We start from the raw sequence: 13,680 nt of genomic DNA on the forward strand, positions 1-13,680 counted from the left end.
ACATGAAGGTAGTATGTTTTAACATATTCAAGACGTACAACTCTGATATTGATAAGAGTACGGATTGATAAGAGTATTGATAACATGCAGCGTTTGATGTGGGCTACAAACCAGTTTGGATCCTGCATGAATTCATCCCTTTAAGCACTAGGAGAGAATCAAAGCAGCCCACTCTGCTGATCTCCACATACAGGGAGGAGAATAGGATATGTGTAACCCGATATTTTATTTCCTATTTCTCTGATAATCTGAACGTCACTAATGTGCCCTTGTGATCCATTCCTGAGAAGCAGCAACACTTGTTCCCTGTGGAGGCTCTCAGCAGAGGGCAAAGGAGCTTTGACCTCAATCAGCAGAAATTAACTCTCCTAGTCAAGAAGGTTGCTAAGAACAGCTGGGAGTGGAGCCTGGGTGTTCATTCTGCTCCGCTGGGAGGAGGAACTTTGGTCTACCATCATCTAGCTGAGTACTCCCTTTTCCTGGGAACTGACAACTATTCATATCCACCTCTACCCCTCCCAGTTTAGAATGGTATTTGCTGCCTTCTTGGGAACTAAAGACAGAGGTTTCTTGCTGCAAGAGAAGGTCAGGGCTGGCAGTTGTGCCAGACTGTGGCACTGATTCTTTGCTGCCCCCAGTTCCTACTGCTGAACAGCAGGAATTAAAATGTTGTTGACACAGACCATTGTGGAGGAGGTGGGTTAAAATTGTTGGCGCAGACCATCATGGAGGAGGTGGGTGTGCAGGCTTCTGGTAGAAATGTGCCACCCATTTCTCCAGAACAGCACCTTCTCAAATACGCGTTTCAGCTCCATATCACCAGCTGTTTAAACTAAGCAATCTGGCTACAGATAAATGGCGGTGGTTAAACTGACCCTCCCGCAGACACCTACACTGCCTGATAGCCTTCATTTGGACACAGCAGCTTTGGGTCAGTAGGTTCATCAGATTCAAATACAAAATGACAGCATAGCCTCTGCACTTCAGGTTGCCATGGCCTCACTGGCATCCAGCAATTGCTGTGCTAAAGCTCAGACGGATGTGTCTATGAGCTGTAATTGAACTCTTGACATATCATAAGCTGCAGAAGTAGCACCCCACTGCATGCTTAGCAGCACAGCCCATGACTGTGGTCACCCTCATCAACCATTTCAGGGTACTTCTGCTCTGCACTGTTTCAGCAGGAATTCAGTGTTGAATATCTCCTTCTCCTTAATGGCTGGGGAGAGACACAACAGGCTACCAGACATCATCTAAGTGGAAACTTCAAGTTGGGAAGAGCTCTATATATGTCTGATGTCTAGAGCCCAAATTGCCAAAGGATCCTGTAGGCATTGGCTGGAGGAGCAGTACTGCATGCGATTCCATGGCCTGGATCCACGCTGTAAATAAATTCTGCCAAGTTTCTTCAGCTTTGCTTGAATGAATGAGACATCTACCAAAAATAAAAATGAAAAGCGACTTGAACAAGACACATTCTAGCAGCCTTCTACTACCAAACAATGCTGCAGTATATAAGATGTGTGAATTTGTATCCATTGATTGAAAGTACCAGTCACATTAAGATGGGATAACAGGACAGAAATACCCATTTTTCAGGCATGGTATTTGTTGATGGTATTTTGTGTTTATACTTGGTGAGATACCAATACAATTGTAATACTAGATAAAACTAAAAAAAAAACCAAACCTCTCTGTGTTGGGGGTAGTAGAAGGATTTATATGAAACTCCAAAAATAAAAAGTATTAACATAAGGTTACCATGTTCTGAAAAGGAAGGGGATTGTAACTTTATGAAAAATAACTGCTTTCCCAGAATGGCATATTTAGAATAGAATAGAATACGTCAGTTGGAAGGGACCTACAACAGTCATCTGGTCCAACTGTCTCTGGCCGCTTCAGAGCTGACCAAAAGTTAAAGCGTATTATTAAGGGCATTGTCCAAATACCTTTTAAACACTGACAAGCTTGGGACATCAACCTCCTCTGGAGGAAGCCTGTTCATACTCATAAGATAACCCCTTTTTGAGGGCTTATGTTATGTTATGATACTAACTGTATAATTATTATGTAACATTAATAGCATTATATTCATGAAATCTCCACTTCCCACTTCTGAATGTGAGAAGAATGAATGTGTGGCATTTTGTTATGCTAAAACAAGATTTATTGATATCTTTTTTTTTTTTTTTTGGTTACTCCTGCTTTTGTTACTAATCTAAGCCAAGCGACCTAAGAAAACATCGGAGAAAGGTACGATACTTTGTTTTTTTTAAAGTTTGGGAGAACACATTTACCATATTCCTCTTGTATTTAGATAACTCAGTTCCTTGCCAGCCACTGCTTCTTTTTGTTCAATTCCTGAATGTAATCACTTTAATTCTATCTGGAAAGTCTTGCAAAGGTCATAGTTAAGCCATAGAATCAAGGCCCACCAGTGATACCTTGGAGTAGTAGCCCCCTACAGCACAAACTTAAAGGAATACAGATAAAAACATAGTGTGGACACAAAAGAATTACCTTCAAAGGTATTTTGGTCATTTTTGTTGCTGGAGGAACTGGAGTCATATTGCTTGAAATCTTCTGCAGCAACATGAAGTTGTTTACAGAATTGGCACTGAATGTGGTGTTTATCTTTACATGAGAGGAGACAGTACTTAGGCTAAATCATTATACACTCTGACAAAACTGCTTTTTGTCAGAGTTTATTTTGAAGCATTTTAACTTTTCTCTTAACAAGCTATGGAGAGAGTGGTCCTGTTTATGTCTGTATTTGCCTTCTCCCTTACTTCCCTGAGAAACTTTGTTTACATGAATAATCCTGTTTAATGCAAGAGGCTCACTCATATATAAGGTTATTTTAATGCTTAGACCTTTACTGGATCAAACTGTTTGGCATAAAAGGAATTAATTTCTTCTCCAAGTGTTACAAGTTATTTAGGCAATTGCTCTTTCAAAAATAAGAATCCTTAACATTTGCTCAAAAAATTGCACTTGAATCCATACAGGCTTCAGTTCACTTGACAAATTTGTGCAGCGTGTGTTGAAAGTTTCTTGAAAAGCTCTCAATGGAGTCTCTCTCCCTCAGATTGCAGTAGTTGAAGAAGATGGGCGTGAAGATAAAGCCACAATCAAATGTGAAACTTCTCCTCCTCCAACACCCAGAGCTATCAGAATGACTCATACCCTTCCTTCTTCATACCACAATGATGCCAGAAGGTAAGATGTTTGTAACATGAATTGATACTTCACAGTTTTACTGCGTATTAGTCTTTTCTTGTTGTTAAACTATTCCAAAATAACAATTTCTTCACGTTTCTGAATCATTTGAGGAAGAAGATGTGATTGTTTAACTTGTGAGATTATTACTGAACTATAACTAATTCATTTGTTTGCAGAGGTGCTCAAAAGAAAATAAAAAATTACCTGCAAATTTTGACATATTATCTATTCAATTTCTTTATTATAATTTTTTAGTAGTTTGCCTGCTTCATTGGAACCAGAAAGCATTGGTCTTGGCAGCGTCAATAGCAGCCAGGACTCCCTGCACAAAGCTCCCAAGAAGAAAGGAATCAAGTCTTCAATAGGACGTTTGTTTGGTAAAAAAGAGAAGGCTCGACTTGGACAGCTCAGTAAGGAATTAGTGGTAACAAACCAAGATCATCATTTCACAATCATTTTTCCATGTTTAATTTTGATTCTTTTCCCTTTTCCAATTTGCATATTTTTCTCTTTAGCCTCTCATAACCTTCCCATTAAACTTCATTGCCATCAGCAATTTTATTTGTCAGGAGTTTGCTATGACTATAACACAAAGGAAAGGAGACTTCTGGCACAAATTGCTAGTCATCCTCTTCATTGAACCTACTGCTTCAATAATCTCTTGAATTTAGGGTAAAAGTGCTAACAGCATATTCTCAAATACCAAAATAAAGAGGAGGTGAGAAAGTAGTAAGTAATAAGCAACTCTAAGGGGTGTAACTACATGACGTGGAAGGTCCTTGCAAGTAAGTGTAGTTGCTTTTTAGATTTCAGTGTGTCAATAGATGTCTGCTACTGCCTATCCCTGGTGTCCTCACCAGACTGTGCTGCTCACAGCAACGCTTTGTTTTCTTCCTACTTCTGCCCTCTTCCCTTGCCAAGACCTTATTCAAATTCATTCCTGGCAAAAATTTTCCTCTGTGATGTTGTATAGGATACGTCTATACCACATGCAAAAAAACCCCATAGCGTAACTTTGTTTAACTAGCTTAGGTAGCATAAGCAATGGAAGGTGAAGTGACAGTTTTCAGCCCAAGCTCATAATCTGCATACCCAGATGGGCAAATACATCCTTAACTGCAGTCTATATTGCTAGGCTAATTTATTTAGCTAGATTAAGATTAGCATGTTTACACATGTCAAGACAAACATCAAATTGGTAGAGATGTTCCACTAAAACAGAAATGCTAGCTTTTTCCTAGTCGTAAAGATGTTGCATAGTACGAATTTGTGAGACACCAAATTTTTACTGCCATGATGACCACATAACACCTGTAAAAGAATTTTCAGAGTTTGCAGTAACAGTAAAAGCTTAAGCAATATGTAAGACTGAAATTAAAAAACTAAATTCGTAGTAAAACATGTCCTTATCACAACTAACCAACCCATCACTAAAATCATATGGAATAAAACAAGGTAATTTTAAGGTCAAAGTATCAGAGTATAATCAAATAACTGAGCATTCTTCATTTATACTCCAGCCTCTTTGCCTGTGAGAATCTTGTTTTCTTGAGAAAAATAACTAATTTCTAATAGCAATTTAAATTCCCCTTTTTTTTTTCCCCACTATGGGAATATTAAAACTGATTTATTCAATCTTTTTCATAGTTAAATGTATTTCAGAATCTATTAAATGAGTCTCTCAAATACATCTGCATGTCACCATCTGTACTGATGGAAAATTTTATAACTTTAGACTACGTTATTAATTCACATTTACATTCCATAAACCCAATTTTATTGATACTGATGGATTATACATAATAATCTGATTTCACAGTAACTCAGGAACACAGAAGACAAAGATGTAATAAATGTTAGTCTTCCCTGCAGTTCCTTGCAATGTGGAACAAAAATAAAATATCTTTAAAGATCATCTCAGGAGCAATGTAATCTGGCAATAGATTAATATTAATTTCTTAATAATACCAAAATGATTAATAAGACATGTATAATTGGATAAAGCCTATTTGTAATTCCCAACACTAGCTCATGAAATTGCAAAAAGATATTAGTGCAGTATAAGGCACGTTTTAATTAAGCAAACTACAAGTATGTATAAAAATTAACAGTGTCCAAAAAGTAGGAGCAAAACATTTTTAGAAATTGAAAAGAAGTTGAGCAGCTAAATTATAGAGTAGTTTTTCTCACTTTAATTTTTAAGATCCAAAAAAAAAATTAAAAATTGAGTAGTAGTTTCCATTCAATGGCAGTACTTTAAAGATGAAACAAAATGTAAAAAATCACGTTAGTACTTGAATCAATTCCATGACAGGTATACTGTCTGTGCAGCTATATAATTAATAGTTCTATTTATAGTGAGATACTATATCCCAGAAATCTAGATAGTAAGTCCTACCATTACTGCACTGCAGTATATTTGTATGGTTTTCATAACCCAAATTCATAATGCTAAATCAATAATCTCATTTAATTCCTTGCTTAAATTAAACATTCTAATTTGATACACATACCGCTTATATTTTTGAATATGCAAAATACACTTTCTTCAATATCACATCAAATACTCAGGAGATAATAAACTTAGTATTGAGCCTCAGAAACATTGATTCATTTTCTTATATTTGCACATGCACACAATTATGCTTAAAGGAGCACTTTAAAAGTTCATGTCAATGCAGAGGATACAAAGGATCCCAGTGATATTACACATTGTAAGTACACATAATACTTCTGTAATTCTATAATATCTCTAAAATCACGTGTAATATATACTCATATTTAAGAAGCAATATTGGAACCTCCAAAGTTTGACCACTAACTTAACAGAGCCCGGCTATCACTTCTGTGTTCTCTGCAAAACTCTGAAATTATTAGTTTTCAACTGCTAAACTTTCCAGAGTTTCTGTATTTTATGATTCACTTCTTTTCCGTCTCTGCTAAACAATTTGCGTTATTGTTCAAAGGCAAATTCATAACTTAGGAGATCTTTCTTAGAAGCAAGAGTCAAGATGTCTAGATTCTTCAAGATTTCTTTAAATTGTTGGAAAAGGAAAAAGGAATGTTACAGGGAGCACGAGTGAGTTAGTTGGTTGATTTTAAGCTTATCCAGTCTTCTCTCACTTAGGGAATACCACGGTAGACACAAATTTTTCCCATGTTACATTTTAAATATTCTAGTCCCTAAACCAATCGATACATTTACAGGGATTTTTAGCCCTGCCCAGGCGAGCTGATCTGTATGGTGTATGCAAAGGTCATCTTGTTAGGAAACATCTCTCATGGCCATCTGCATGCCTGAGATACAGACAGGCACAATCACCACATCCGGTACAATGTCCCTTGGGTTATTTGAAGGGCCTGATGTATTTGTCTTGTGGTGAAGTCCATTATGCCAAGAATACTTTCCAGTCTGGGATAGTCCCTCATTGCACTGCACTGCACACATACCATCTCTATCTGACATACTGCGAGCTGCTCTTTCAGAAGGGTGTGATATATCGATACAGCAGTTTGCTAAATTAAAAAGTTACTCCAGATTCAGTGAGAAAAATTTTATGAGATATTTTGTAAAACTTTGAACGGCAGGTGAAGTAAAGCAAAGTATACACTCATGTTTTCTGCATTTTTGATTGGAGGCATCATTCTCATCATGAGACTTGCACTAGTCTCCTCTTTAATAGAGAAAAATTCTGTCCAGATGAGCAGCAGTGTTAAAACTTACACCTGCTTTGAAAGGACAACTTAAACCCAGGCTTTTCTTACTTAACATCTTAAACATGATACGGCAGTAGACTTTGTTCTTGCTTGATTGAGATGCATGTAAATGTGACTTGTAAAAGGCTGGGTGCTATTTCACTATATAACACGCATTATTTTATGGTTAAAATTCATGAACCAGAATACAAATCTTTTCATTTATACTGTGCTTTCTTAATTATGCCAGTGTCCACTCTACAATTGCTCACTGTCCATTAGCTGAGAAATAAGAAGTTGCTGTTGCCAAATGGAGTCAAGCACCAGCACTTACCATACTGCTCTCTTCCTTCTTGTGCCAGTTATATAATTTATGAATTGCAGCACAGGAGGAAAAAAGCCTTCAAAGAAGTGCTGCAGTCCCTCTGTCTGCACAAATACATGTGCAAATGACAGAACAACATGGAGCCAGAGCCAGGAGACTGTACTGACAGCGCCATGAGCTAGTCCCTTCTTCCCTGAATCCAGGCAGCGATAAGAGTCAGAGCATCTTTCCACTTCTGCACTAGGAAAGTCACGTTAGTGGACACATTGTATGATCAACATGGGTCATACAATACCAGTCATGTCTTTAGTTTATAATAGGATTTTATTTTGGTCCAGATGTCCTCACTTACCGCAAGCTTCCCTTGTCACTGTGCAATTTATTCACGTTCCCATGCCTTTGACAGTGATTAAGTGCCTATGAGACAACTCCAGGGAGACATAGAAGGCTTTTTACTTCTCTGACAGATTCTTTGTGTCATCTCTGGCTTGGGAGTTTGCAGGGATAACGACATCAAAGAGTCTAAGACTCTCTATGAAAGCATAATGAAGAATTTAGTTTTACGGCATTGTGATGCTGTATTATGTCAATAATGAGACAGTTCTTGAGAAGGCACTTTCATTTTTACGTTTCCCAACTAAGATTAAAAAATGGTGAGGGCATTGCTTGCTTAGGACCTTGAGACCGAGCCTTAGGAGGCAAAGAGAAACAGGCAAAGAAGGTCAGGGTGCTCTTCTCATACATTTCTGCTAAACACAAGGAAGAAACAATTTTTCCCTCTGCTTCTACTCTTTTCCCTGTAGTAAACACTTGGCAGCATTTACTTCTATAGGTGACAGGTGTTCTTCAAAAATACTAGATGTCATGGCTTAAGGAAACAAACATAGGTGATGGTGGCGGGTGGGAGGAGGATTATAGGGTTGAAGAGGGAGACAACTGGGAAAGAGCTATGAGAAAATACAGTGGAGTTTGGTTTATTTTGTTTTCCAGGAGGTTACATGGAAACAGAAGCAGCAGCTCAGGAATCTCTGGGATTAGGCAAGCTTGGAACCCAAGCAGAAAAGGACAGAAGACTAAAGAAAAAGTGAGTACCTTTTTCATGTGACTTTCATTGGCTAAAACTTGATTCAAATGTCAGGTTTTATGTTGATTTTACACAGACGTGTAATGAGAAGCAAGACCATCTACTGCAGCAGTTTAGCACTTAGCGTGGCTTTTTCCAATGTAGAATTTTTTAAAGCTGCATATAAAGTATAGGGAAAAATATTTAGAGTCTTTCAATTGTACAATATCGTTTCATTTGTGAAAGAACATAGGTTTATGAGAGAGACATTTTCTATTTCAGATTGTTGTTAATTCCGTGCCTTTTGCCTTCTGTGCAATTCTTAAAAAGTAGGGAGGCATTTAATGACTCACTACATAGGTTTTTTCAGAAGGGAAAAAACGATTTCTTGCATTATCTATTGAACACATGATTATTTCTGTCTACAGAAGTCAGAGGCTCCCCATAAACCCTAGCAGCTTCACTTTCTTTCTGCCTGCCAGCAAATGGCAACCTAGCTTTTTGTTCACACAAATTATATAATAATTTAATGCTGTCTTTGGTGCACCTCCTTGTAAAACCAGTACACTGATTCATAGCAGCTGCCAGGAGCTAAGGCGAACTATTAAAATAAAGCTACAAACACAAAAGAAACCTCTTGGCAGCATCACAGTTCCTGTGTAATTAGAGGGTGTCAGAGAAAAAAGATGGTACTTAAAAATGACTTTGCAAATTCATTCTGTAAACAAACAGGTTTATTTTTCGTCCGTAACAATTAACTTTAGTGCTCTTATTTGGATTCTGAAAGCCTCATTTTCTAAATTTGTGGGGTTTCCAGGTTTCTTTCAATCTTTTAGTGTTCCTTTGCAAAGTTTCAAGAGAATTTGCAATTCTAATCCAAAGAATCTTGGGATAATGTTTCAGCTTCTTTTTAAATTTATATGTAGAATATTTTTAATCACTGCTTTCATATCAAGCTCCCGATGTAACATCTTTCAATGTACACATCCATGTAATGTACAAATTTATTCCATTTAAATCAGCCTTAATTTATCAATTAAAGGTAGAGAAGCAGTCATTGTGCTAGCTGAGAGAGAAGAAATATTTTAAATTCAATTAAGAAACTCACAGTAACATTCACAGGGATATTGCAGTTGATAAGTCTTGTCCCTGTATTTCTTATCTATACATTTTTGTGACTTATTAGTCATTTAGAAATATATGGATGTGAAGAGTATATTAATATGCTTTTTTACTAAATCTAGAAAGCATCTTTGAGGCTGTCATTACCGTTCATGATTCTATGATTTGTAAAGAACATCATTGAATTTTCAGCAGCCTATTTTTTTGAAGTCCCTATTTTATCTTCCAGCTCTGAGGACTGAAGGTACCACAGTATTGAAATCACTTCGAAAGGACCAATGTGTTCACTTTGTTCACTTTGTCATATGTTAGCTCTTTAAACTAGATAAAATAATGTAAGACTTGACACATACTACTGCATACATGACATGACTTCATATGTGAGAGTGCCTACCAAGTTTTGGGTCTGGAAATAGTAGGTGCACAGGTAATCTGCTATAGACTTCTGCCTAATCTCACACAATTAGACTTCTCTATGCTTTCTGCTTGTCTTTCCTTTTTTTCTCCTATGTCTGTCTGTCCTTGGTTCTTTATGGATTAGGTATAATCAGAATGTCCTCTGCTGGAAGGAAAGAAATCTTTCCTTTGGGACTATGGCTATTCATCTCCTCTGAACTATACACTATTTATCTTAAATATATGTTATATACCTATGTCATTAAGATCTTTAATTTTTTCCCCCATTCCTTTAGATTTGTCTGTCTTCATAGCTTTTCATTTTGTGATAGTTTGGAATAATTACAACTGCTTTTAAGGTTCCTCTTAATTTACTATCAGAGAAAGTGCAATATACATTGCTAGTTTACATACATATATAGTTGTAGAGGAACTGTAATATGGCAAAAATTAACTTTTTGTGTAGAGATATACATGAGATTCTACTGAATTATGATAGTCGTTAGGGTGCCAAGTTATCAATAGGGAGTAAGAGAATTAACAGTTCCTTGGAAAAAAATGCAATCATGTATTTGCATGTCTTACCTTGGAAAGTATTAAGTTGAAACAGTCCAGAAAGTCATTTAAATGAGAAGTTTGTCTCAATAGGTCAGATTCTTTTTTGCCAACACTTAACATGCATAATTTCCTCTGGAAGTAGAGCCTTCACATACACACAGTATCTGCAAGATTACTAATCTGGCTAATGCAAATGAGAATAGTATGCTGTGTAACATTAATGATGATAGTAAAACTGCCCCACAAACTCTGCAGAGACAGCGAGTCCAATTGCTGGAACAGAGAGAGCAAAGCACTTCACCTTATAAGGATTTCTATGGCTAGTTTAGATTAGAACAGAAAACCCCAAGAGAACCAGGCCCACCAAAAGGATAGTTAAAGGATGGGCTAAAGTGGGGAAGCACTCCTTTGTATTACATTCCAGGTCTGGGAGAGCTTTACGTATGCTGGCTTTGTCACTTCCTTTAAACAAACACAAACAAAAAACAAAATCAAAACCCCACAAAAACTCAAAATAGTGATCCTAGAGCCAATTCCCTTTTCTATAAAACAGGAACAATACCATATACTGAACTTGTGTTTCTCTCTTACATACATAAGAAAAGTGAAATGGCTTTCAGCCCTGTTAACAGCTCAGCGAACTTCCCTTTCGGTTCAATGGTAGTTCTGCTGTAGGAAAGCAAGGATTCTCCCCCTGACATGAAACCAGAGGTCATGTGATCAACACATGAGTGCTGTGACGAGTACTCATGAGTTTCACCAGAGTTTTCAATTAGCTTTGAAGTAGTAAATTAAAATTGAATAGAAATTATTATAAAAGGACAGATTCCCGTTAAAATGTTATCCATGGTTATTTTTTTCAGTTGAAAAATACCTTAAAATACTACATTTCTAATTTTGCATTTTTGAATGTATTCAAATTTATCGCTAATTTAGCAAGGATGCCCTTACCCCAGAGATGAATAAGCACGTTTCAAATTGTCAGCTGCTGCAGCCAGTAGGTACTAATGGTCCACCAGGTGTCCTGGCCACCTGCTCCCTGAGCAGCAAGCACGTGGAGTTGCAAACACACTACAGTGTATGATAGTATTTTAGGGCAATTTACATACATAGATTAGATGAGTGAAAAACAGATTTCACTCTGGAAAGTTTCCTGAGAGAATATTATAATTCTGGAGACCAGTTCTCTCTCTGGTGATTATGGTGTCATTAACCTAAATTTCAAAGTTTTTGTGCGTCTTGCTTAGAAGATGCCATTTAGATGTAAAATTTCTTTCAGTTTCAATTGGCTACTTAGGTATCATTAAAATGTAATTAACAGTTTGTCTCAGTGATATACTAGACACTTATAGTGTCTAGCTAGACACTTGTTCATCCAACATTTGGTTATTACAGTAGATTTATTAGGAACAAGTCTTTCTCCAAAGGCATCAAAGAGAAATTAAGGAACCCGTGTAGAATTTTTAAATTAGACCCAACATGTTCCTTAAAATCATCTGAAAAGATGAACTTAAGTTGCCTGACTCAGCCATAGATGTCTACTCTCAGACATTAAATATATGAAAGCTCTAGTTAATATTTAAACTTTTAAAGTCTTACTATTTGTAAATTAAGCATGCAGGCCTAGAAATCAAAAAATGAACGTCAGGGGTATTTAGAGTCTTTAGGGTGTTATTCCATTGTTTGGTGAAAATAAGACATGTTGGAGTGTGACAAAGAATAATGCACTGCATTTTTATTATTTAAAGTAGCTTTTCACTTGGTCTGTACAAAAGCTGTTAATATTTTGTATATAATGTCTTCTGCCTTTTGTCTGACTCTCAGAGCCTGTTTGCCTAATCAGTAACTTCTTCAAGAAAACTCTGAATTTAGAACTAAAAGTATTAATGGCACTGATACCCTCTGTGAAACCATTACATTCAAGTCCTCTAGTGATTCAAATAATTTGCACTCATTTAAATCATAAATTTTATTTGGTTAAGGTATACTCTCCAGAAGGCACCCACTACTGAAATGAAGAATGGAGCTTTTTCTCTTAGTATTTTTTTTTTTTTTTAGTGATTAATCAGTGTCCCGGTGAAAAATGGTTACCTAATTTCCAATTCTGAATTTTGTAGTAAACTCCAGCTACCATTTCTCTATGACTGTGTATATGCTATCCCCACTGTCCAGAACATCGTCCTTCATGGGTGTTTTTGCACCAAATAATATGGTGGTGCACAAAAATAATATTAATAACAATAATATGGTGCTGTCTCTGGGACAGCAGAAGTTGATCAGCATGTGTCCCACAAGAAAACTCATACCTCAGAAAAAGATTTTAGGCGCACTGTGCCTAAAATCAAATAAGTTGTGTTCCCCCTAAAAATACGTTCCCACTGATCTCAACTCAGGTAGCAAATTAGGGCACTTAAGAGAAGCTCTATAAATGTTTCACTGTCCTTTACACTAAAATACCATGTATAAATCTTCTTTAACAAGGAACTCCTCAGAACTTGAAATTTTATAAACAAATAGAGCCGTGTTTGCTTCCCTTTTCGCTATAACCATCCTAGTGAACATCAATTGTATTCTGCTTCTCCACAGTTTTGCTCAGGGGTGATATCAAATCATCCTTACCCAAAAGCCTCACTGGTGGCAAACACAGCTCTAAAGAGTTTCACTTTGTCTTTCAAAGTGCAGTATAGCTCTGAGTGCCAGTAATATATATCCTTTTCAAATGCAAAGTTTGATTTTATCTGCAACAATAAGCAATGTTGCAGCAAATAAGCATCTGCCTGAAGAAGGAAGCATGCTGAAGTCAGACAAGACATGTATGTCTTCTGTGTTTGCATAAAAGTATGTAATTGTTGGTCATAATCACTGATATTTCACAGGATGTGTTTATTTCATCCTGGGCAAGGCACCAACATAAGGCAAGGTTTGAGAGACATTTAAGCGCTACATAGTCCTAGATTGCCACACAGAGGTTGATTTGACCTTGTGCGTGCTGCTCGTACAGTTTGAGATTAGCCTATGACATCACATCCTCAGCAATCCGAAACACAGATTATCTCCATGAAGAAAACTTTCAATGCAAGACAGCTGGACTGGAGCATACTGACAGGATTCTGTCACAGAAGATGATAAATTCCCCAATATATTAATATGAGTGTTCAAATAACAATCATAACTTACCTCATAGCCAATGAATTAACTGCACTGTGTCATACTGCTGTCACTCCTAGTCATCTCGTGGTGTTAGGATGAGTCAAGAGCAGACCTTTAGCTTAATTTTTTTCTTTGTTCGATGTGACAC

At 36.8% G+C, this 13,680-nt stretch overlaps 1 protein-coding gene across 1 annotated transcript in view; it reads left to right on the forward strand.

Annotated features, from left to right (window-relative positions):
* PPFIA2 (PTPRF interacting protein alpha 2) overlaps positions 1 to 13,680 on the forward strand; it is a 340,732-nt gene that overhangs the window by 295,211 nt on the left and 31,841 nt on the right. The window contains exons 18-21 of the mRNA XM_074166889.1: positions 2,224 to 2,253; positions 3,089 to 3,219; positions 3,478 to 3,632; positions 8,234 to 8,327. Coding sequence (XP_074022990.1) covers positions 2,224 to 2,253; positions 3,089 to 3,219; positions 3,478 to 3,632; positions 8,234 to 8,327 — 410 coding nt within the window. The remainder of the gene's footprint in view (positions 1 to 2,223; positions 2,254 to 3,088; positions 3,220 to 3,477; positions 3,633 to 8,233; positions 8,328 to 13,680) is intronic.

This window comes from Numenius arquata, chromosome 2 (assembly GCF_964106895.1).
Source record: "Numenius arquata chromosome 2, bNumArq3.hap1.1, whole genome shotgun sequence".
Lineage (NCBI taxonomy): Eukaryota > Metazoa > Chordata > Aves > Charadriiformes > Scolopacidae > Numenius > Numenius arquata.